The 26,328-nt window shown below is 40.5% G+C and overlaps 1 protein-coding gene across 5 annotated transcripts in view; it reads right to left on the reverse strand.

Annotated features, from left to right (window-relative positions):
* The window catches only part of LOC137299516 (casein kinase I), a 120,553-nt gene that overhangs the window by 53,281 nt on the left and 40,944 nt on the right, over positions 1–26,328 (reverse strand). For 4 of the 5 annotated variants that reach the window (XM_067968319.1, XM_067968315.1, XM_067968320.1 and 1 more), the window contains exons 2-4: positions 14,591–15,017; positions 6,083–6,123; positions 2,659–2,728 (exon numbers count right to left, since the gene is read on the reverse strand). In XM_067968319.1, coding sequence (XP_067824420.1) covers positions 2,659–2,728; positions 6,083–6,123; positions 14,591–14,774 — 295 coding nt within the window. In that variant the 5' untranslated portion in view covers positions 14,775–15,017. Of the gene's footprint in view, positions 1–2,658; positions 2,729–6,082; positions 6,124–14,590; positions 15,018–15,964; positions 16,070–26,328 lie in introns of all 5 variants that reach the window. The other variant, XM_067968316.1, reaches the window with a different exon arrangement.

The raw sequence follows: 26,328 nt of genomic DNA on the forward strand, positions 1-26,328 counted from the left end.
GAGTATTATTTAAATGGTGATAGATTGGGAAATGTTGATGTACAAAGGGATCTGGGTGTCCTTGTACACCAGTCACTGAAAGCAAACATGCAGGTGCAGCAAGCAGTTAGGAAGGCAAATGGTATGTTGGCCTTCAATGCAAGAGGATTTGAGTACAGGAGCAAGGATGTCTTACTGCAGTTATACAGGGCCTTGGTGAGACCACACCTGGAGTATTGTGTGCAGTTTTGGACTCCTTATCTAAGGATATACTTGCCATAAAGGGAGTGCAGCAAAGGTTCACCAGACTGATTCCTGGCATGGCAGTACTGCCGTATGAGGAGAGATTGAGTTTACTAGGCCTGCATTCACTCAAGTTTAGAAGAATGAGGGGATCTCATTGAAACGTATAAAATTCTGACAGGGCTAGACAGCCTGGATGCAGGGAGGATGTTTCCCCTGGCTGGGGGGTCCAGAACGAGGGGTCACAGTCTCAGGATACGGGGTAGGACATTTAGGACTGAGATGAGGAAAAATGTCTTCACTCAGAGGGTGTGCACCTGTGGAATTCTCTACCACAGAAGGCTGTGGAGGCCAAGTCACTGAATATATTTAAGAAGGAGCTAGATAGATTTCTAGACACAAAAGGCATCAAAGGGTCTGGGGAAAGAGCAGGAATATGGTATTGAGATAGAGGATCAGCCATGGTCATTCTGAATGGCGCAGCAGGCTCGAAGGGCCAAATAGCCGATTCCTGCTCCTATTTTCTATGTTTCTATGTTTCATGTGTGACAATATATCCAGATTATCTTTGAAAATATATCCAGATAATTGAAAAATAATTTCATCCAAAAATTATTTTGGTTTTTGGCAAATTCTGAATGCATGTGTTAAGAGGTTCAAACAGGTTAAACAATAATTGTTTTAATAAGCTAAGATCCAAAGTGAACCTGCAGCACAATGTTTAAAATCCTTGCTTTACAAACATGTAATTAGGTTTAAGCCCCAAGATTACTGAAATCTGTCAAACCACATAGATTACACACCAAATTCAATCAGCTTTCTCTCACCAAGATGGCCATTTAACAAAAATTAGAAAGGACACATTTTAGATGGGACAATGTTTTTTTGTTTGGGGGGGGGGGGGTTGGTTTAAATTGAAGAAAGAGAATGTCAAAGGTAGTATCTTAGGAGTTATATTTTAATTATTTTAGTTTATCTCAAAATCACTGGTGACAGTGGATTCCATGTTTAAACTAGTAGAGAGTGGTAATTTCTCTGTTCATTCTTTTATTAAAAACAAATGAATGAGTAGTACAGGAAAGGATACAAGAACACGAGGGTTAGTTCTGCAAATTAACTGGGGAGGAGAATACCTTAAACATACCAACTGCCAGAGAATTGAAAACCTTATTTACAGGGGAACAATAAGCCATGGGAACATTTGGGGGTTTAGTAATCGAATGTTGTTAGCTTTAAGGTTGTAGTGAGCACAGACCAAATAATAACTATTAAGAAATTGCCTATTTCCACATCTGTAACATCGTCTGTCTCTGCCCCTGCCTCAACCATATCTGTGTTACCTCTAGATGCGACTATTCCAAAGCTCTCCTGGCCAGCCTCCCACCTTGCATTCTCCATAAACTTGACCTCATCAAAAACTCTGCTGCCAGTATCCTAACTCGCACCAAGTCCCATTTACTCATCACCGCTGTGCTCGCTGACTTACATTGGCTCTTGGTCTGGCAAAACTTGGATTTGAAAATTCTCATCCTTGTTTTTAAATCACTCCATGGCCTCGCCCCTCCCTATCTCTGTAACCTTGTCCAGTCCTACAACTCTCCAGGACCTCTGCGCTCCTCCAATTCTGGCCTCTTGTGAATCCCCTATTTTCATCGCTCCACTATTGGCTGCTGTGTCTTCGGCTGTCTAGGCCCTAAGTTCTGGAATTCTTTCCGTAAACCTCTCTACCTCCTTTAAGACACTCCTTAAAACCTACCTCTGATCAATCATTTGGTCACCTGTCATAATATCTCCTTACGTGGCTCGTTGACAAATTTTGTTTGATAACGTTCCTGTGAAGCGCCTTTGGACGTTTTACTAAGTTAATGGCGCTATATAAATGCAAGTTATTGTTGGATTTCTGGAAGCAAACTTTGAGCGGATGCAATGTTGTATGAAAGGAATAAGATGGGAAAAATAATTGAAAAGGAAGGAAGTGGGAGGAATACAGAAGTGTTTTAAGAAGAATTTTCTTATTGCAGAAGCAGATTATCCTAGAAACAAGTCAAGGAGAAAATAGGAGAATAAACCTGTCATGGATGAGAAGGGAAATCATGAAAGATATTAGGAAGATAGATGGACATAAAATTCTGAATTGTACAGGGAAGGAACAGCATAGGGAGGACTATAGAAACAAGCAGAGGAAGGCCAAGAAACTGACAAGGAAATGCAAAGTTGGAATATGAGAGGAATTACTATGGGTTCATTCATAGGTTATCCTTCCCAAAAACAGTAAATACAAACCCTTGGACTAAACCAAATATTCAAAACCAACATCTTTTAACAGATAAAACTATATTAATTTTGCAAGCTAACTATTATACATAAGACTGGCATTTCCAAGCAACAACCTCATCAATTATGAAACAATCAGTTATTGATGGTCTTATTTCCTACCTGCATTTCCCAGCTGTTTGTAGAATCTGTACTCCAAATGAAGTTGTGGAGCCCTGGATTTTATAGGTTCCTAAGAAACGTGTAAAATAATATTGGTACGTTTAGTAATTTTTGAATGAGCTGTGAAAACTGTTAAAATTAAAAGTGATAAAGGTAATGCCTTTGGGATAATTAAAAAGTTTGGATTTCCCTTGCTGGTCAAATTTGGCTTTATATCAAACTTTATTAAACTGTGACATGATAATACAGGGAAGCTTCTGTATTTTATCTCTTCCAGTTCTGAAATAGTTAGTGTTAAAGTAGAAGCTGTTTTTTTTTCAAAATACAAAATAGATGCAGGAAATTAATAGCAATAGGCAAAGTCGACTGATCTAGTGATTAAGGATACAGCACTTTTATTCTAACTGCTAATTAAAATCATACACAGCTAAAGCATTAGCAGTAAGAGAACCTGTTAATTAGTATGACATGCAATATGCCCTACCAGTGTGTTGTTAATCTGTTCCATCATTGCTGATCTACCTTCAGATGGTTATGGAATGCTTAAGATTGGGGAACACTCCCATAGACATTAGTTCTGATTGAAGAATTGAACTCTCTGGTGTACTGAAAATTCCCATCACTCATACATTGCATTGTGAAGACCCTTAAAGGCTTTAATTCAAAATTCCTGTTTATCAAACTGTTTAAGAAATACAGTTCTAAAAAGAGTATTTTAACCCTCGTGAACTGATTGTATTTTCGATGTTTTTAAGCATCGTAATGCTCAGTAGCTTGCTGTGCCTATGTATTATTCAATCTATAAACTGATTAGTTTTAGCCTGCACGCATTGATCTGATGGTGTGGTATTTTCATATTTCAAAAGAATGTGGTGGGCATCCCATGCGACCACCAGTGGCCAAAACTGCAGTTAAGGGTAATTGTTAATTCAGGACATGCTAGTCCAGGCACGGCAATGTAGTAGGTCGCAGATTTCAGATCTTAGGATAATTGGTCTACTTTTGGAAAATAACTTTCATCATGAACACAAGCCAGAAGTGTTGGGAAAAGGATTGAACTATAATGTGACTAGTAGGCCGGATGCAATTAGCTGGATAAAGTGTTAAAGGATCACTGCCATTTTGTATTCAGTACACCCATGATTATAACTCACTGCAAGTTCAATTCAACTTGCATAGCTACCTGACTGTCCATAAACCTTTCTACTTTACTGTACAGGTTTTCAGAGAGTGGACCTGTATCAGCCTCCTACTACTGCCCTCAGCCGGTTTACTTTTCCACTCTGCAATGTTCTTCATCAGGCATCGGATAGAAACAAAGCTGGCAATTTGCAGCAGCTGTTTTGACAATCATTGTTGCCAGAATGAGGTGAGTCAAACCATTTATACTCCTACTGCTGAAAGCAGTAGAACAGGGATTTGCCATCAGCTTCACTTTTAAAAAGGAAAAGCATTTTCTTTCTAGCAAGATAATCTTGCAATTTATACTAAAAGTATGCAGCATTGTTTTATTACTTCCAAATGCATTAGTGTCTTTACTTCCAAATGCATTCAAACATAGAAAATCATTTTTCTATATTTACATGCTGACTGACTTAAGCAAATGAATGCTTTTCGGTGTTCAAGGTTACCATTTGTAACTACAGTAACAAACTGCCAGTGGCTAAACATTTACACAGAGCAAATCAATCCCATCATCATTTCGCTATTTAATAATGTAAATCTAAAAGAGCAGCAAACAAAGTTAGGAAATGCAGTCTTTAAATCACAAGTGGACAAAACATAAGTGACCAGTTTGTATACATTTCTCTAGTAATGCATAGCAAACAGCTTGCTAGAAAACCAGTTATGAAATATTACATTATCACTGGTGTTATGACAGTTTAGCCTAGACTGAGTAGCCAAATAAAGATCAAGTTCTCTCTTCAAAATTTAAGTCAAAACAAAAAAGTATAATATTTTTGCTGCACTCAATAGAAATGGCATATCCATACTGGCCAGTAGGAGGCATTCAACAGCTGCATAGGCATCATCCTCCCTCAGATTTTCCCCTTCTTCATAGCAGCATGGCAGAGATCAGCAGCATGGTGAGATAAAACCCCAAGTCCCCACAGCTGTGCTTTGGTACTCCAAAGTACTACACACCCCTCTGCTGCTGAGGATTTACTCATGTTTAATGTGCACTTAATCGTACAATTCAGTAAAAAGCCAAGCATCCTGAAAACTTAGCATTTACGTTTAATGAGTGCAGTAAACAATGAAATTATCTATACAGTACTGTTAAATAGGTTTGGGGCAATTAAAAGTTTTTGGGAAGGATATTAAGGAAGCAGGCTACCAATTAAAAAGTTATGGGATATGGGTGACACTGACAAGGCTGCATTTATCATATTGTTCCAACTGCCTTGAACCGCTGCAGGTGGAAGGTTGCCCTTGGTAGTCCCATGATAAGTGCTTACGTAGTGAGAGACCGGAATCATGAGGGCCATAATAAAGGGGAATGACAGCTAGCCAACAAATTATCAAATTTATTGAATTCAACTTCACATCTTGTCATGATTTGAACTCATCATTGCTAATCCATTGCCATAACCACTACACTGCTGTTTCTTATTAGGAGCTTTATTCAGTACTGAACAAGGTGCATAATTCCTAAAAATCCCAAGTGCATCAGCTCAAAATTAAAAGCAGACAGACTTTCACAGCATTAACAAGTTTTGAAAGTACACCTGCACATTATGCCCCAGAAAAAAAGTTAACAATTTGATTACTGTATGGAATATCCTTTTATTGCTGGGTGGAAGAATGCCACCACATTTCCTTCCAATGGTAAAGAAAGTCAGTGGTGAAATATACCAAGGTGTTATTATGTTGTACTTTAAAATTAAGAATAATTCTACAGGTTGAAATGTGTTTGGAAGGATTCAGATGATAAATAAAACTGAGAGCAAATTTTGGCTCATCAACACCATCCAAATTTGGAAGTGCACTATGACTGTTGAAAGACACTTCTACCTGAATTTTTTTTCAAAAAAATAGGTAAAATCTGTGAGGAAATTTAATTTGTTTTCGGCAGTGGTAGGTACCAACAATTAATTCATGCTATTTTATCTGTAGCAACCATAGGTTTTACTTTACCACGTGTTAAGAATAATGGCTCTGTACACATTACACACTGGGATAGTGGATTTGCAGTCATTCTTCTCTTTCTAACACTTGGCATTGCTTGGTATGTATGTTTAACTACTTTTCAATTTCTAGGGTTTTTGTTTAAATTAGTGAACAAATTGCGTCACAATGGTTTCAACATTCACTGCTGGAATCACCGGCTGTGGGGTTCAGCATTATTGCTGCTATTCACATACAATGAGACAGCTATATTTGTATTACATCTACCTATTTATGGAAATTAAATACAACTTACCAGTTTAATAGCCACATATTCATTTGTGTATAAATTCTTTCCTGGATGAAACAGACAAAAGAGAAATAAATCAGGTCATAAAAAATCTAAGGTAATTCATCAGTAATTCATGATTGCCGATAATTCAGATAGACATGTAATAATGCTCTAATTGTAGAAAAAGCCATAAAAAAGACCAGTTTATGGATGTCATTCTGTAGTATAAAATGTAAAAGCACAAATAATTATAATAATTCAAATATTGTAGAATATTAATTTGGTCTTCTTCCCATGGCACTATTTCGAAGAGCAGGGGATTTCTCCCTGGTATCCTGGCCAACATTTATCCCTCAACCAACACCAAAATCAGATGATCTGATCATTTATTTCATTGCTGTTTGTGGGACCTTGCTATGTGCAAATTGGATGCTGTGTTTCCTACATAGTGACTACATTTTGAAAATACTTCATTGGCCATAAAGTGCTTTATAAATGTAAGTTCTTACTTTCCTTAAACTAGGGGTCAAGAGAGGCAATTCTAAAATTATATCTAGCCTAGGTGAGATCACATCTGCAGTCATGCCTACAGTTCTGATCTCCCTATTTGAAAAACGATATTAAATTATTAGAAGGAGTGCAAAGGAGAATTACTAGGTTAATTCCAGAACTGAGGGGACAGTAGTCTGAGGAGAGGGATAGTTGTCTCTGAAAAAGTGGTGACTTATTAGAAGATTTATTATGAAGAATTTGGAGAATGCAGATTCAGATAAATATTTGTGTACACAAGATTCAAAAAGCAGGGCTCATGGTTTCAAATTAAGAACGACAAAAGAGTATATTACAAGATTCAAAGAGAGAAATTGTAAGCTCCTGTGAGCAAATAGGATTCAGAGTTATTAGTTTTGGAAATGAATCAAGGTAATCTTGTAAGAAATTGGATAGGTAGGCTATTCATGTCTGAAAATTGTTACCATTTCTCAACACAGCAACTGATTTGAATTTCTGAGGAGCTGCTGTCGAGATCATATAGGAAACAAGTAAATATTTTACACTTTAAGATAAAGCATACGGAACAGAATATACTTTGTAATTACAGTAATTTCCACACAACAATTTTATTCCATGCAGGCTCTTTAAAATCCACATTCAGCACATAATCTTTCATTTTAGTGTTTGTTGTATTTTACGTTTCCAGATGGAATTATATACATACAAAAATAGCTGATGAAAATGCTCTCATTTGACTTGATAAGATCTCTCAATACTGTAGGAATACAAGCTGATGGAATGAAACTCAAAAATGAGGAATCAACAATGCAAAAAAAACGTCTGCTAGGGTATTGTCCGAATTCAAACCACAATATATGTAATTTTTTTTAAATTGAAAAATCTCTTCGTTCTTGAAATGTCAGTCTTAATCTCATTAAATTTTTTAAAAATGAGGGAGAAGTTCACAGTCTTCACGAAAAAAGTTCTAATTTTAGTCCCGTCTACTGTTCCCAAGTGTTGGTAATATTTTAGTTTTCAGCTTGGGAGAACAATGGTAAATATAGTTTTACTTCCCATATTTTTGTTTAGTCTTTACAGGAATTGAGATTTGTGTTACAAAAATTATTAGATTGCTTCACTCTTCACATAGCTCAAAAGGACACAAGGAATGTTGAGAAATAATAAACTGGTACTTGAATGAAAATTAAAACTTTGTCTTTTTCAATTTCCAACATTTGTTCCAAAGTTTCTGCTCTGCTGACCACTATTTAATCCTAGAAATAATTTTAATTTAGTCTTGCCTCTTTGTCTTGAATTTTAGTTTTAGTCTTTACACTCTACTCTTAATCTGAATTAAGCAAGTTTGAATTATGTTTTTTTTTAAGCACTAACTTCTGACTTTTCTCAGTTATTTATATTGCTTAATTCAAAGTTCTGGATAATAAAAAAAATTTAGTGCAAAAAAAGACTTTAGATTATCAGGAGTGGAATGCACAAGAAACTTGATGACAATTTTAGTCTTAACAAAGATACAGTAGCTTTAGTCAAATACTACCATTTCCCCTCATTTTAGGTGATGAAAACATGTTGCATGATGAAAACAAGCTTTAGCATCATAAAGACATCAGGGGCAGTGGGATTGTGCGTTAGAGCACAAACATCCAGTTCCACCGAATGGAGGTTCAATCTGCAATTCAGCAAGGCTTCTGATTTTAGCTATGTTGCATAGCTGAGTAAAGAGGGAGCGAGGCAGTCGTCAGTCACCTCACAGCATTGCCAAGGCTTAGGAGCAGTTTTGTTTTTAAAAATGCAAAATTTAAACACAGGGAACTTAGTTGAAGCCTGACATTTAACTAAAATGTTTACATTGATATACTGAGCCCATTTCAGAGTTTGGTTTTGGACACAACTATTAAGTGTCTGGCAGAACTTTCGCTTTCCCAATGTCCAAGGCTCAATTTTGGGATTATTTGGAAAAAAAAAAGAAAAATAGAGTCATAGAAGTTTACAACATGGAAACAGGCCCTTTGGCTCAACATGTCCATGTCGCCCAGTTTATACCACTAATCTAGTCCCAGTTGCCTGCATTTGGCCCATATCCCTCTATACCCATCTTACCCATGTAACTGTCCAAATGCTTTTTAAAAGACAAAATTGCACCCGCCTCCACTACTGCCTCTGGCAGCTCGTTCCAGACACTCACCACCCTTTGAGTGAAAAAATTGCACCTCTGGACCCTTTTGTATCTCTCCCCTCTCACCTTAAATCTATGCCCCCTCGTTATAGACTCCCCTACCTTTGGGAAAAGATTTTGACTATCTACCTTATCTTTGCCCCTCATTATTTTATAGACTTCTATAAGATCACCCCTAAACCTCCTACTCTCCAGGGAAAAAAGTCTCAGTCTATCCAACCTCTCCCTATAAGTCAAACCATCAAGTCCCGGTAGCATCCTAGTAAATCTTTTCTGCACTCTTTCTAGTTTAATAATATCCTTTCTATAATAGGGTGACCAGAACTGTACACAGTATTGCAAGTGTGGCCTTACTAATGTCTTGTACAACTTCAACAAGACATCCCAACTCCTGTATTCAATATTCTGACCAATGAAACCAAGCATGCTGAATGCCTTCTTCACCACCCTATCCACCTGTCACTCCACTTTCAAGGAGCTATGAACCTGTACTCCTAGATCTCTTTGCTCTATAACTCTCCCCAACGCCCTACCATTAACGGAGTAGGTCCTGGCCCGATTCGATCTACCAAAATACATCACCTCACATTTATCTAAATTAAACTCCATCTGCCATTCATTGGCCCACTGGCCCAATTTATCAAGATCCCGTTGCAATCCTAGATAACCTTCTTCACTGTCCACAATGCCACCAATCTTGGTGTCATCTGCAAACTTACTAACCATGCCTCCTAAATTCTCATCCAAATCATTAATATAAATAACAAACAACAGCGGACCCAGCACCGATCCCTGAGGCACACCGCTGGTCACGGGCCTCCAGTTTGAAAAACAACCCTCTACAACCACCCTGTGTCTTCTGCCGTCAATCCAATTTTGTATCCAATTGGCTACCTCACCTTGGATCCCGTGAGATCTAACCTTATGTAACAACCTACCATGCGGTACCTTGTCAAAGGCTTTGCTAAAGTCCATGTAGACCACGTCCACTGCACAGCCCTCATCTATCTTTTTGGTTACCCCTTCAAAAAACTCAATCAAATTCGTGAGACATGATTTTCCTCTCACAAAACCATGCTAACTGTTCCTAATCAGTCCCTGCCTCTCCAAATGCCCGTATATCCTGTCTCTCAGAATACCCTCTAACAACTTACCCACTACAGATGTCAGGCTCACCGGTCTGTAGTTCCCAGGCTTTTCCCTGCCGCCCTTCTTAAACAAAGGCACAACATTTGCTACCCTCCAATCTTCAGGCACCTCACCTGTAGCTGTCGATGATTCAAATATCTCTGCTAGGGGACCCGCAATTTCCTCCCTAACCTCCCATAACGTCCTGGGATACATTTCATCAGGTCCCAGTGATTTATCTACCTTGATGCGCGTTAAGACTTCCAGCACCTCCCTCTCTGTAATATGTACACTCCTCAAAACATCACTATTTATTTCCCCAAGTTCCCTAACATCCATGCCTTTCTCAACCGTAAATACCGATGCGAAATATTCATTTAGGATCTCACCCATCTCTTGTGGTTCCGCCACAAGATGACCTTGTTGATCATTAAGATGCCCTACTCTCTCCCTAGTTACTCTTTTGCCCCTTATGTATTTCATAGAATCATAGAAGTTACAACATGGAAACAGGCCCTTCGGCCCAACATGTCCATGTCGCCCAGTTTATACCACTAAGCTAGTCCCAATTGCCTGCACTTATAGAATCATAGAAGCTCTTTGGATTCTGCTTTGCCTTATCTACCAAAGCAATCTCATGTCCCCTTTTTGCCCTCCTGATTTCTCTCTTAACTCTACTCCGGCAATCTCTATACTCTTCAAGGGATCCACTTGATCCCAGCTGTCTATGCATGTCATATGCCTCCTTCTTCTTTTTGACTAGGGCCTCAATCTCCCGAGTCATCCAAGGTTCCCTACTTCTACCAGCCTTGCCCTTAACTTTATAAGGAATGTGCTTACCCTGAACCCTGGTTAACACACTTTTGAAGGCCTCCCACTTACCAGACGTCCCTTTGCCTGCCAACAGACTCTCCCAATCAACTTCTGAAAGTTCCTGTCTAATACCATCAAAATTGGCCTTTCCCCAATTTAGAATTTTAACTTTTGGGCCAGACCGATCATTCTCCATAGCTATCTTAAAACTAATGGAATTATGATCACTGGTCCCAAAGTGATCCCTCACTAACACTTCTGTGCAACCAGAAGATCTAAAAATATCAAAAGCAAAATGCTTCGGTTGCTGGAAATCTGAAAGAAGAACAGAAAATGCTGGAAACACTCAAGTCAGGCAGCATCTGTGGACAAAGAAACAGAGTTAATGTTTCAGGTCGATGACCCTTCGTCAGAAATGGGAGAAGTTGAAGATTAAACAGTTTTTAAGCAAGTACAGAGCCAGGGAAGTGGGGGGGGGGGCTCGGAAAGAACAAAAGTGAAGGTCTCTGAAAGGGTGGAGGACAGAAGTGAATAAATGACAAAAAGGATGATGGTGCAAGGCAAGGAGGGTGGTAATGGGACAATTGAAGAAACAAAAGATGGGTCTAGAGGAGCTGTAAATGGCAACAGCAGAATCATTACCAGCACCCGTTGTTCAAAAAAAATGGGAGCAATGGTTATGATCTGAAGTTAATGAAATCAATGTTGAGTCCAGAAGGTTGTAAAGTGCCTAATCGAAAGATGAAGTGCTGTTCCTCGAGCTTACATTGAGCTTCATTGAAACAGTGCAAGAGGCCGAGGACAGGGGTCAGAGTGACAAGCAACCAGGTCAGGGTCACACTTGCAGACTAAGCGGAGGTGTTCAGCAAAGCGATCACCCAATCTGTGTTTGGTCTCCCCAATGTAGAGGAGAATGCACTGTGAACAACGAATACTGCATACTAAATTGAAAGAAATACAAGTACAAGATCTAAAAACGTCTTTGTACTGTGCAGTGTGTTGATACTTCAGAAAGGTACTGGTGGACATTAGGTTAACTCGGTGAATGCAGGAGGAGGAATACAGCTGCAAAAATCATACCTAATTTGACAAACAATAATAGCTCTCATTCTTCCATGAATGTATCTTCAACGTACTATGCCATAGTACAGATCTGTAATAGTTTTATTAAGACTTATTGGCACCAGCATGCATTAACAAATCACACTTTAGTGCAAACATATTTACTTCTTTTAATTCTTCTCAAGTGGCTCCCATCACTTACCACCAGCATCATTCAGTCCTTCACATTGCTTAAAATGCCCTCTCCATGGAACCCAAATTTGGAAAGACAACATCTACAATTGCACATCTGGGTGTTTTACAATTCAGGTGAATACAGTACAACAATACTCACATAATTGTACTCTACAGACATTCTGGTGACAATACCGATGCCAGCAAATTCCATGTGAAGTCTGTGGACATCAGTCCATTTAATAGTAGATCATGACCTTTTGTGTTGAGATTTTTAAAATCTATCTCTCTTATACAGTTAAACATTTCTATCAAAAAAAGTAAAATATTTTACTTCATAATATATATTATTTAATCAAGCAATACAAAGTACTTCCCATACCATATATACATCATCTATGTTATACTATTTTTGATCAGAAGCCAAATTATAGCATTCTTGGCATTAATTAAGGAATCACTTTTCATCCTTGTTTGCAAAAGATTGTGGGGTTCAGACTTAACTGTTTTTCTCTTGAAAGGATATACTAAAAAAAAGACTTAAAAAAAGTTGTCTGGCCCTCTGCAGAACAAACTGTGTTCAATTATTTCACATATGGTATTTACATTATACAAAACTATAGAATCTATTTCTTAATTCAGTTCAAATTCTATGAGAGTGTAGTGAAGTTGCTGCTGAAGAGTGGAGGGGATAACTGCTCCAACTTTGGCAAATAATCCATATTTTCATTCAAATCATAGAATCATAGAAAGGTTGCAGCATGGAAGGCCATTCGGCCCATCGAGTCCGCGCCGGTTCTATGCAAGAGCAATCCAGCCAGTCCCACGCCCCCGCCCTATTCCCGTGGTGCTGCAAATTTGTTCCTTTCAAGTACTTATCCAGTTCCCTTTTGAAGGCCATGATTGAATCTGCCTCCACCATCCCCTCAGGCAGTGCATTCAGATCCTAACCATTCGCTGTATAAAATATTTTCCCTTATGTCACCTTTGGTTCTTTTGCCAATCTATGCCCTCTGGTTCCTGACCCTTCTGCCAGTGGGAACAGTTTCTCTCTATCTACACCCTTCATGATTTTGAATATATCTATCAAATCTCCTCGCAGCCTTCTCTGTTCCAAGGAGAACAACCCCAGCTTCTCTAGTAGCATAACTGAAGTCCCTCATCCCCGGAATTATTCTAGTAAATCTATTCTGCACCCTCTCTAAGGCCTTCACACCTTTCCTAAAGTGCGGTGCCTAGAACTGGACACAATACTCCAACTGCGGTCGAACCAGTGTTTTATAAAAGGTTCATCACGAGTTCCTTGCTTTTGTACTCTATGCCTCTATTTATAAAGCCCAAGATCCCGTATGCTTTTTTTTTAAAAACGGCTTTCTCAACCTGCCCTGCCACCTTCAACGATTTGTGCATATACACCCCCAAGTCTCTCTGTTCCTGTACTCCTTTTAGAATTGTGCCCTCTAGTTTATATTGCCTCTCCTTGTTCTTCCTACTGAAATGTATCACTTCGCATTTTTCTGCGTTAAATTTCATCTGCCATGTGTCCGCCCATGCCACCAGCCTGTCTATATCCTTGAAGTCTATTCAAATACTTTGAATAGTTCTCCCACAATGGATTTTAAAAAGGGAGGAGGGATGAGAAGAGAAGAAAAAGACCTGTCTGTTGAGTAGGAACTATACCACATGCCATAATACCTCTCAAGCTGCATGTTCAATAGATATTTGCAACTGGCTTCAAACATTTAGTAAATGTGAGATACTTAATTCATAATTCTGCTCAACATTTTTTCTGTGAAAGCATTGGCAAGTAACCCACATAGCGGGCCCACATTCGAACTGTGCTGAATGGCTGTCAATTTACAGAAGAGATTTAGTATGATAACAGTGATGAGACGCTTTTGTTATGAGGAAGGATTAGAGAATTTGGGGCTTTTTTCATAAGAAAAGAGGAGGTTAAGAGGAACCATACAGGTAGAATGGCTAACAACTTATTCAAGGTCCTTTGAAGGGCTCAGCATCAGTGCTGACCTGATTAGTACAAGAGAATGGATCCACTGTTGATGGCGAAGTCACCAAGAAAGGTGATTTCAGAAAAGGAGGTATAAGAGTGAATGCACTCAATTGTGTTTGACAGAAAGTTAAAATTCTAGAGATATATTAGGGTGAATAGAGTGATGCAGACAGTAGATAAATATAGTGAAATGGGGGTGCATATCATAGGACATTAGATGCTTTTAGCCACAGGAGGCCAATAGTGATTCAAGGGAGCTGAAGTGAGCAGCAGGGGAGTCAGGACAAAAACACAAAACATCACTTTTACAGCGAATTTACGATCTATAGTCAGTGCTCAATTAAGTCTGTAGGTTTACTAGGGGACAGCTGTCTTCACAAAAAATATACAAAATTAAAACTAAGTGAAAATCTGTACACTGCCAGGTTCAAGAGAACACCAGAACTGGAAAGGATTATGTATATTCTAGATGTACAAGTAACTTTGCATTTGTCACCACCCCCACACCACAACTTGGTAAACAGACCAAGTACTAGTTCTATGTAAGACTATAGCTGGACATCCAGTTTATAAGAGTCAATCAATCAAATCAAACTCATTCATTCCTGAAAATAAAAAAAGTGTAAAAAAAGGGAATCAGCAATTTTGTGACTCTTACCTAGACGAAGCTCTCCAAAATTCCCACATCCAATCTTCTTCCCCACTCGGAAGTTGGGACCCACCATTAAGACTCCAGAGCTGGTCCCCGTACTCCGGCCACAGTTGGTTCCCCGCCCACCAGATTTTGACATTCTTTTTGTTTCTTCCGCTTCACCCCTCCCTCCTCTCTTATCAAAATCCATAAGTTTGTGATAGCCTGGCTTCTCCACGGTTACTTTGCCATGCAAACCCACAAATTGGAATTTTAGAATATCATCACGGTTAAAACAATGGGCTACTACAAGTTTAGCACCACCAAAGGTCTCGACAAATCTTCCATTTTTGTTTTCTTTTGTACATTGTTTAAGAGACAACACATCCTCAAGTTAAATCGAAAATTGAGATGGAACAGCTGAATTCCTCCAACTTCCTTCTTTGGTGTAGACCTACAAAATAAAACAAATAAAATAATGAACACATTTTTGCAATTCTGTTTTTGTGCTGATAGCAAAAAATTGAAGTCTCAATGTTAGTGAGTGAGAGGACAAAACAAATCTTTTCTATTCCTTGTTATACAGGAATATTATGGGAGAATTTACGATAATCGAGGGATGAAGTGATACCACTAAACAGCAGATCAACTTGCAACATACTGCACATTCCAATATTTGGGAGATGGTATTTTTAAACTTTGTGAATGCTTGCAGTTTAAAATCTTAAAAGATTTATCACTTTTCATGTGTTTTCCATCAATCAGCCTCGCTTTACTGACAAGACAGGTAGAAATGGTCTGCTCCAAGATCACCACCAATTCCTCCCCTTTGGTAACTGGCACCAACATGCACAATGTTCCTTTTCCTATTTTCCTTTCGCTTGTGGGAAAATGTCACAGGTGCCGATGGACGCCTTCTTACTTGGCATGGATTAGAGTGCAGATGGGATTGAAACTATCTCTGTTTCCACTCCACATTTTTGAGCATTAGTGCTCCAACACTCTCAGGGTACAATCTACATCTCATAATTCAAAGCTGCTCAATTCAAATGATCTCATAATTCATTTCTGTCACTAAATTCCCACTTTGCTGTGTTATTTACATTGATTAATTCAAACTATTGGATAATTCAATTTTTTTCAGCCCAAAGAACTTTGAATTATCAGTAAACTAAATCCATGAGTTGGCTTTCCTACAGTACCTACTTCAGGTGATGGTGAAGCATTTCTGGTTTACATTGATGCTACTGCCGAGGCCAGTGCTCTCTGGATGCGTGCCATAGCTGAAGAGGTCATAAGCTGTGAGAAGCTCTCTATTCTCAAAATTGCAGCATTGGATTCCTTCATAAAGTCTCAGCGGGTGGGGGTGAAAAAAGGAGTCTCAGTCAAAAGCTTACTTACTCACTCTTGAATGTGGCAAATGTAGATTGGAAGCTTAGCAGCCTACTTTATTATGTTGCGCATTGAGATGGATATTCAGCCCAAGGCAGATTGGTTCAGATGACACTGAAAGTAGTGAGAAAAACACCCAAGCATCAGTCGAAGACATTTTGGTTGCTTGCTTGGAACCAATTTTGGACAGTATCAGAACCAGTTACAGAATTCCAAGGATGGACAACTTCATATCTAATGCTGAAGGAAATTCAGAGTCCCAGAGGATTCCAAGATTTTCACACCAGCCATGCGAGTCATTGCGGAATACTTCTCAGCAGATAAGTCTGAGAATGCTCCCTTCGACTTGAATCCCTGTTTAAACCTACAGTCAGAGGCGCACTCCTAACTGGAACTGGAATTCCACGGTCCCTCTATAGTTAGAGCCAAGTTTGAACTACCTTGCCTCCCAGATAACATGTCAGGGAACATTAAGCTCTTTTAATGAATTTGTAGAAGGCTTCATTTTAGCAATACTGTAAGACAGTGTAAATGGGTGTGAGCGTCAATGGGTGCATGGATACCAATCACTAGAAAGAATTAACTTTTGATACAAATTTACAAACAGGAACACCTTCCTCTTCCTTGTGTATCAGAATTAAATGTGCAGGAAAGCTCACCCATTCTGTCCCAAAAGGGAGGTTTTGCACTTGTCACTGACTAGCTAGGTGGCACTGGGAACTAAATGAAAGTAAAACTTCACAAAACTTTTTAAAAAGGTAATAATGTTTCAAAAAGACTGTTGTACAATGATTCCTAGAACCATTTACAATGGTCTTTCCCAGTCAAGATCAATATAAACAAAAAATAAAAGTTTTCTAAATTTTGCAGACTGCTGAAAACAGGAGAAAAAAAAAATCTAAAGTCCTTAAGCAAAATGGAAAGGTGGGGAAAAAGAGGAGGTTTGGTCAAATGGGCAGCACGGTGGTGTGATACAAACTTTTAAAAAAAAAAGTATCACTTGGAGATTTTTTGGCTGAGGTAAAAGCAACCTATTCTATTGGTATGGGAAGGCTGAATGCATGTAGTAGTTTTAAATTGTACATCTACTTAAATTGGACATACAGCAGTTCTAGAACTGCTGTATGTCCTGTCCTTTGCTGGCCCTCCCCCCGCCCAAACAAAGAAAATGGGTTTAAGCTTTAAAATTCTATAGAAAAAGTGAGATAGCTCCTGTGCTGCCTGTGACCTGGCTGGTTGTGCTGCCTTGAGACCCAAGCAAGTTACTCTACAAATATATACAACAACGCAAAAAGCAAAATACTGCAGATGCTGGAAATCTGAAATAAAGAGAGATACTTGTGGAAACACTCAGCAGGTCAGGCATCATCTGTGCAGAGAGAAACATACGGTTAACGTTTCAGGTGCTGCCTGACCTACTGAGTGAGTCCAGCCTTCTCTATTCTTACACAACCACTTTGTCAATATATGAGTGTTGAGAATATATACCACTACTATCTGTGAAAACGAACGTACAATTTATTTCCTTGTATAAAAAAATATTTTGAAAACATTAAGTTTAAAACCATTTCCCCCTGTACTGTTAATTGTTAAATGTTGGTCATGTTTTCTCACTTCAACTTGTAATCTGTTTGCTTATAATATTTAGCTTCTTCAAATAAAGTGTAAAAACAAAGTCTGGGTAAGTTACATGACCCAAATATAACATTTCAGTGCATTATTCTAACGATGTGCAAGTCTTTATTCCAATGATGCAAAACTCCGCTGTCCGAATCCTAATTCCCACCAAGTTCTGTTCACTCATCACCCGTGCTCACTGACATACATTGGCTCCCGGATTGGCAAAACCTCGATTTTAAAATTCTCATCCTCGTTTTCAAATCCCTCCATGGCTTCGCCCCTCCCGAACTCTGTAACCTCCTCCAGCCCTACAACCCTCCGAGATCTCTGCACTCCTCCAATTCTGGCCTCAAGCGCATCCCCGATTTTAATCGCTCCACCATTGGTGGCCATGCCTTCAGCTGTCTCGGCCCTGAACTCTGGAGTCCCCTCCCTCAATCTCTCCACTTCTCTCTCCTCCTTTAAGACACTCCTTAAAACTTACCTCTTTGACAAAGCTTTTGGTCACCTGTCCCAATATTTCCCCAATAATTATGTGGCTCAGTGTCAAATTCTGTTTGATTGCACTCCTGTGAAGCGCCTTGGGACATTTTACTACATTGAAGTCAAGTATAAATGCAAGTTGTTGTTGATCAAGCTTTTTTCCCCAAAACATAAAAGCGTGAAAACATTAATACAATGTTCAGCATGGACAGAGAAATGGAACTCTTAACATTGAATTTGAGCAGTTAAGTTGAATCATAAGATCTGTATACAAACCGGAAACATTCGTACGGGTGGACGCAAAAGATCCCATGGCACTATTCGAAACAGAGCAGGGGATTTCTCTCCGGTGTCCTGGCCAATATTTATTCCTCAACCAACATCACAACAACAGATTATCACTGTATCATAGTAGGTACAGCACAGGAGGCGACCAGTCAGCCCATCATGCCTGTGCCGGCTCTTTGAAAGAACTATCCAATTAGTCCCATTTCCCTGCTCTTGCCTCATAGCCCTGTAAATCTTTTCCCTTCAAGTATTTATCCAATTCCCATTTGAAAGTTACTATTGAATCTGCTTCCACCACCCTTTCAGGCAGTGCATTCCAGATCATTACAACTCGCTGTGTAAAAAAATGTTTCCTCATGCCGCCTCTAGCTCTTTTACCAATCGCCTTAAATCTGTCCCCTCTGGTTACTGACCCCTTCTACCACTGGGAACAGTTTCTGTCAAAACCATTCATGATTTTGAACACCTCTATCAAATCTCCCCTTAAACTTCCCTGTTCCAAGGAGAACAGCCCCAGCTTCTCCAGTATCTCCACATAACTGAAGTCCCTCATTCCTGGCACCATTCTAGTAAATCTCTTCTGCACCCTCTCTAAGGCTTTGACATCCTTCCTAAAGTGTGGCGCCCAGAATTGAACACAATACTCCAGCTGAGGGCCCAGTGTTTTATAAAAGTTTAGCATAACTTCCTTGCTTTTGTATTCTATGCCTCTATTAATAAATGTAAACAATCTTACAACACCAAGTTATAGTCCAAAATTGTTGGACTATAACTTGGTGTTGTAAGATTGTTTACATTTGTCAACCCCAGTCCATCACCGGCATCTCCACATCATGGCTACCATCTATTAATAAGGCCCAGGACCCCATATGCTTTCTAAACAGCCTTCTCAATTTGTCCTGCCACTGTCAAAGATTTGAGTATGTGCAACCTCAGGTCTCTTTGTTCCTGCAACCCCTTTAAAATTGTGCCATTTAGTTTATAATGCCTTTCCTCATTCTTCCTACCAAAATGCATCACTTCACACTTCTCTGCATTAAATTTCATCTGCCATGTGTCTGCCCATTTCACCTGTCTACCTATGTCCTCCAGAAGTCTGTTACTATCCTCCACATTATTTACTACATTTGAGTTTCATGTCATCTGCAAACTTTGAAATTATACCCTCTGTACCCAAGTCCAGGATATTAATATATGTCAAAAAGAGTAGTCCTAATACTGACCCCTGGGGAACATCGGTTGTTTTTCAGACTGGAGGGAAGTATACAGTGTTCACCACTACTCTGCTTTCTCCCCCCTTGCCAATTTTGTAACAACGCTGCCACTGTCCCTTTCATCCCATGGGCTTTAATTTTGCTAACGAATCTATTGTGTGGTACTTTATCACGTCCTTTGAAAGTCCATATACACATCAACCGCATTACCTGCATCAACCCTCTCCGTTACATCAAAGAACTCAATCAAGTTAGTCAAACACAATTTTCCTTTAACGAATTCGTGCTGACTTTAATTTATTAGCCCATACTTTTCCAGGTGCTGATTAATTTTGTCCCAGATTATTGTCTCTAAAAGTTTCCCCCACCAACGCTGACTGGCCTGTAATTCCCAGGTTTATTCCTGTCCCCTTTTTTGAACAGGGGTGTAACATTTGCAAACCTCCAGCACCATCCCCATATCTAAGGGGGATTGGAAGATTATGGCAACAGCCTCTTCCTTACTTCCCTCAGTAACCAAGGATGCATCCAATCTGGACCGGGTGACTTTTCTACTTTGAGTTACTGCCAATCTTTTAAGTACCTCCTCTTTATCTATTTTTATCCTATCCAATATTGCTACTGCCTCCTCCTTTACTGCTACAATGGCACAATCCTCTTCTCTGGTGAAGATGGATGGATGCCTCAGCCATGCCCTCCTGCCTCCGCAAGATGATCTTTTTTGTCCCTAATCGGTCCCACCCTTCCTTTGACTACCCTTTTACTATTTATATGTTTTTTATAAAAGACTTTTGGGTTCCCTTTTATGTTAGCTGCTAATCTATTCTCAGTCTCTCTTTGCCCCTTTCATTCCCTTTTTTAGATCTCCTCTGTACTTTCTGTATTCAGCCTGGTTCTCTACTGTATTATGAACCTCACATTCATCATAAGCCTCCTTTCTGTTTCATTTTAATCTCTATGTCTTGAGTCATCCAGGGAGCTCTAGCTTTGGATATCCTTCCTTTCCCCCTCGTAGGGATGTGTCTACTCTGTACCCAACTCCTCTTTGAAGGCCTCACATTGTACAATTACTGTTTTGCCTACAAATTATTGATTCCAATCCACCTGGGCAAGATCCCTTCTTAACTCACTGAAATTTGCCCTCCTCCAGTTAAGCATTTTCACATTTCATCGTTCCTGGTCCTTTTCCATAACTATTCTAAACCTAATGATTTTATGATCAGTTCCCCAAATACTCCCCCATTGAAACATGCTCCACCTATCCCACTTCATTTCCCAGAACTAGATCCAGCATGGTTGAGCTGGAAACACACTGTTCCAGAAAGTTCTCGAACACATTTCAGGAATTCCACCCCCTCATTGCCCTTTACACTGCTACTATCCCAGTCCATATTGGGGTCATTTAAGTCCCCCATTATCACTACTCTATTGTTCTTGCATTTTTCTGTAATTTGCCTGCAAATTTACTCTTCCATCTCCTTCCCAACATTCGGTGGTCTATAGTACACCCAGTAGAATAACTCCTCTATTGTTCCTTAATTCCAACCAAATAAATTCTTTGACCCCTCAACTACATAATCCCTTTCCAGTGCTATAATCGTTTATTTGATCAATACTGCCACACCCCCTCCTTTTATTCCTTCCCTATCTTTCCTAAATACCAGGAATATTAAGCACCCAATCCTCCCCTTCTTTGAGCCAGGTCTCTGTTATTGCCACTACATCATAGTCCCATGTGGCGACTTGAGCCTGCCGCTCACCAACCGCATTTATCACGCTACGTGCATTTACACACATGCACTCCAATCTCATCTTAGACTGCCTCGCATTTGCTCCCTATCTGATCCCTCATATTTCTGAACTATTCTTTATTCTAGTACTACTTGTCCCTCCCAGTTCTCTGTTTCCCTTCTCTAATATTTCATCCTGGTGCCCATCCCCCTGCCAAATTAGTTTAAACCCTCCCCCACAGCACTAATTAACTTCTGCATGAGGACATTGGCCCCAGTTTTGTTGAGGTGCAAACCATCCATCTGGAACAGATCCCTCCTGCCCCAGAACTGGCCCCAATGCCCCAGGAATCTGAAGCCCTCCCTCCTGCACCATTGTTCCAGCCACGCATTCACCTGTCTTATTGTACTATTCCTATACTCACTAGCGCGTGGCACAAGGAGTAATCCAGAGATTACCACCTTTGAGGTCCTGCTTTTTAACTTCCTCCCTAGCTCTTGAAACTCTAAGTGCAAGACCTCGTCCTTTTTCCTTCCTATGTCATTGGTTCCCACATGGACCACGACTTCTGGCAGTTCCCATACCCCCCTCAAATTATCTGTTCATTTATCTCATTGCTGTTTGTGAGACCTTACTTTTTTTTTTATTCGTTCACGGGATGTGGGCGTCGCTGGCGAGGCCAGCATTTATTGCCCATCCCTAATTGCCCTCGAGAAGGTGGTGGTGAGCCGCCTTCTTGAACCGCTGCAGTCCGTGTGGTGACGGTTCTCCCACAGTGCTGTTAGGAAGGGAGTTCCAGGATTTTGACCCAGCGACAATGAAGGAACGGCGATATATTTCCAAGTCGGGATGGTGTGTGACTTGGAGGAGAACGTGCAGGTGGTGTTGTTCCCATGCGCCTGCTGCCCTTGTCCTTCTAGGTGGTAGAGGTCGCGGGTTTGGGAGGTGTTGTCGAAGAAGCCTTGGCGAGTTGCTGCAGTGCATCCTGTGGATGGTGCACACTGCAGCCACAGTGCAGCGGTGGTGAAGGGAGTGAATGTTTAAGGTGGTGGATGGGGTGCCAATCAAGCGGGCTGCTTTATCTTGGATGGCGTCGAGCTTCTTGAGTGTTGTTGCAGCTGCACTCATCCAGGCAAGTGGAGAGTATTCCATCACACTCCTGACTTGTGCCTTGTAGATGGTGGAAAGGCTTTGGGGAGTCAGGAGGTGAGTCACTCGCCACAGAATACCCAGCCTCTGACCTGCTCTCGTAGCCACAGTATTTATATGGCTGGTCCAGTTCAGTTTCTGGTCAATGGTGACCCCCAGGATGTTGATGGTGGGGGATTCAGCGATGGTAATGCCGTTGAATGTCAAGGGAAGGTGGTTAGACTCTCTCTTGTTGGAGATGGTCATTGCCTGGCACTTTTCTGGCGCGAATGTTACTTGCCACTTATCAGCCCAAGCCTGGATGTTGTCCAGGTCTTGCTGCATGCGGACTCGGACTGCTTCATTATCTGAGGGGTTGCGAATGGAACTGAACACTGTGCAGTCATCAGCGAACATCCCCATTTCTGACCTTATGATGGAGGGAAGGTCATTGATGAAGCAGCTGAAGATGGTTGGGCCGAGGACACTGCCCTGAGGAACTCCTGCAGCAATGCCCTGGGGCTGAGATGATTGGCCTCCAACAACCACTACCATCTTCCTTTGTGCTAGGTATGACTCCAGCCACTGGAGAGTTTTCCCCCGATTCCCATGGACTTCAATTTTACTAGGGCTCCTTGGTGCCACACTCGGTCAAATGCTGCCTTGATGTCAAGGGCAGTCACTCTCACCTCACCTCTGGAATTCAGCTCTTGTGTCCATGTTTGGACCAAGGCTGTAATGAGGTCTGGAGCAGAGTGGTCCTGGCGGAACCCAAACTGAGCATCAGTGAGCAGGTTATTGGTGAGTAAGTGCCGCTTGATAGCACTGTCGACGACACCTTCCATCACTTTGCTGGTGATTGAGAGTAGACTGATGGGGCGGTAATTGGCCGGATTGGATTTGTCCTGCTTTTTGTGGACAGGACATACCTGGGCAATTTTCCACATTGTCGGGTAGATGCCAGTGTTGTAGCTGTACTGGAACAGCTTGGCTAGAGGCGCAGCTAGTTCTGGAGCACTGTGCGCAATCTGGCTGTGGCATTTCCCTACATTACAACAATGCCTACACTTTATAAGAACTTATATGGCTGTAAAACACTTTGGGACGTCTTGAAGTTGTGAGAACCGCTATATAAATGCAAGTCCAGTTTTCCTTTCATTTATCTGCACCACTGGTCAATGATGTCTTTTTGCCCCTTAAATAATTTTTAAAAAGAGGCTGTGACTGAGTTTGCTACAGCCGAGCTATCACAGGCCAATAGATTCAGGGGCCGGGGGGTTTTCAGAATTAGCCCACAGCCCCAAATCATTTGGGCCAGGGCACACAATTCTTCTTCACACCTCCGGCATAACCCATTATCTTGGATATCTACCCTACTGAAATTTACTCAGACTAATACTAAGTTACTAATCTTTAATTGAATGAACTGGTGCTAAGCATTCATGCACTAATATCTTTTCCCATCTTTCCATTAAGTTTTTTCGCAGGTTTTCCAGTTTAGATTTGTGAAAAGTTACAAAAGACATTGTAGTGGAATGGCTTTTCTCATTTGCATAAAACAAGCATTGTCCTGACAGCAAAGCAAACTTATGAGTGAATTTAAGAGCAGCATTTCTGAATTTCCAACTAAATCTTCCACCATCTCTGAATGCATTAATATCTATCTATCGCTAACAAAAGCATGGCAGGTTAGGATAGAACATATAATACTCTTGAAGGGGGGAGGGGGCAGGGGAATCTGCTCTTTAAGCAGATGATGGCATTGTCTTTCTGAATGCATCAGTGCTTACTATACACAAAGCCATGCGGGAACTTTTTACTGAGGGAAAGGTATGTAGTTGGTGAGGAAAAGCTCTACTTTACAAGGGCCAGTATTAATGCTGAGGGTCTATGATTGCTCTACTGTTCTACCTTTTCACATTGAAAAAAGGGAGAATTGAGAAAATATAGTTGGCTTTGGGCATTGCTGTTATCATGATTATTTTAGCCCTTCCACATAAAAAGGCACCCCTAAACATCCTGGAAAATCAGTTTGATGCAATGAAGCTAATGTGAGTTACCCACTGGAAGGTTATCTAAATATTTTGAAACTGGAATATCAAGATATTTTATCCCTCGTGAGGATCTGGTTAAGAGGAAAGTGGTAAGCTGCTTGGGACTGTGTATAGGGGAAACGGGGAAAGCCTCTAGCGCAAAAGTGCTTAGTAGCTAGTTAACTTAACAAAATTCTCAATAACCTATGTCTGTTAAGGAAGAGGCTGGCAGATCTCGGAGGATAAATCTTCGGCACAAAAGGATATTCTCTACTTCAATCACACCATAAAGATGCTTCAAGCTTTGGATGGATATGGACTTCAGAGTCAGAAGGACATTGATTCATCCCTTAACATTGATGCTAAACGGCATGAATAGTGAACGTACCCAATTAAGAAAGAACCCACTCCTAAACTACCATTTAATACATAAGAAAGGGACTGCACCCAGTCAAATACTGGATCAAAAGATCCTTCTGCAGACTTTGCAACATTTAAAAACAGACGAAGGACATTTAAATCAAACCTGGCCTTAACAAAGATGTCCAGGAGAGATGAAATCAGTTTTGAGTAGAACCTTTGTCAGCAGGACGGTCAAGGGTCTTGGCCAAGATTTTACAATTAAGATAAACAGTGCAATAGCTCACATATTTTAGAAGTATTTTTTTTAAAGGCTGAATCATAGAACCTAGGAAGTTTTGCCTAGATTAAAAAGTCAATAGATACATTAAGTAATAAGACCAAATTCCATTCATTATTTCTTCAGAAAGCCATCTTTAAAGCAATTGGAATCTGGCATTGAAATCTTTCTTAGCAATAGTGAACAAACAGTCTGAAAAGAAAGATGTTCAGTCGGGTGGTGTAGTGAGTTGAATGCTGGATTTTCATCTTTGGGATTTGGGTCCAAATCCAGTCCAGAGCAAGGAGGAGATGAAATTCTGCTTTGTCTACTAGCTATGAAATTCTCCTTTATCTACTGGCTTCAAGATACCAATGTGAAATGAGTTTAGGCAGTCTCATTGCCCCTTTTGCACAAAACTGCCCCTAATTTGGCACTAATTGGTAATGTCGCTCAGAAACCACAGGATAGCTGGTGTGAGAAATGGAAAAAATGGTCACACTGGTGCAGTAGGGGATGCTCTTCTGACTGAAGCACGTTGCTGGGGCAGATGTAGGGTGCTTTACTTTGCATCTGGCAGTGTTAAATCTGATGTGGGAGTGTTTGATGCTGACGTCGAGTGCCTGAGATGGGGAACAGTAACCAGCAGACCCAAATGGTTAGAAAGTGCAAATCATTCTGGTCTAAACTCTAGTAATACAGCAGCAGCCTTGGGAATGTGAGCATTGGAGCAAAACATGAATATGGTATCAAGAACAACTTGCATTTATACAGCACCTTTAACGTAGTAAAACATCCCAAGGCGCTTCCCAGGAGCATTATCAAACAAAATTTGACACCGAGCCACATAAGGGGTATTGGGAAAGGTGACCAAAAGCTTGGTCAAAGAGGTAGAGTTTAAGAAGCGTCTAAAAAGGAGGAGAGGGAGGTAGAGAGGCAGAGAGGTTTAGGGAGGGAATTCCCAAGCTTAGGGCCTAGGCAGCTGAAGACACGACCACCAACGGTGGAACGATTAAAATCGAGGATGCTTAACAGGCAAGAATTGGAGGAGCGCAGAGATCTCTGAGGGTTGTAGGGAGAGAGGAGGTTACAGAGATAGGGAGGGGTGAGGCTATGGAGGGATTTGAAAATAAGGATGAGAATTTTAAAATCGAGACATTCCCAGACCGGGACCCAATGTAGGTCAGCAAGCGGAGGGGTGATGGGAGAATGACACTTGGTGCAAGTTAGGATATGGGCGCCCGAGTTTTGGACGAG

This window comes from Heptranchias perlo, chromosome 29, assembly GCF_035084215.1.
Source record: "Heptranchias perlo isolate sHepPer1 chromosome 29, sHepPer1.hap1, whole genome shotgun sequence".
NCBI classification, from domain to species: Eukaryota; Metazoa; Chordata; class Chondrichthyes; order Hexanchiformes; family Hexanchidae; genus Heptranchias; species Heptranchias perlo.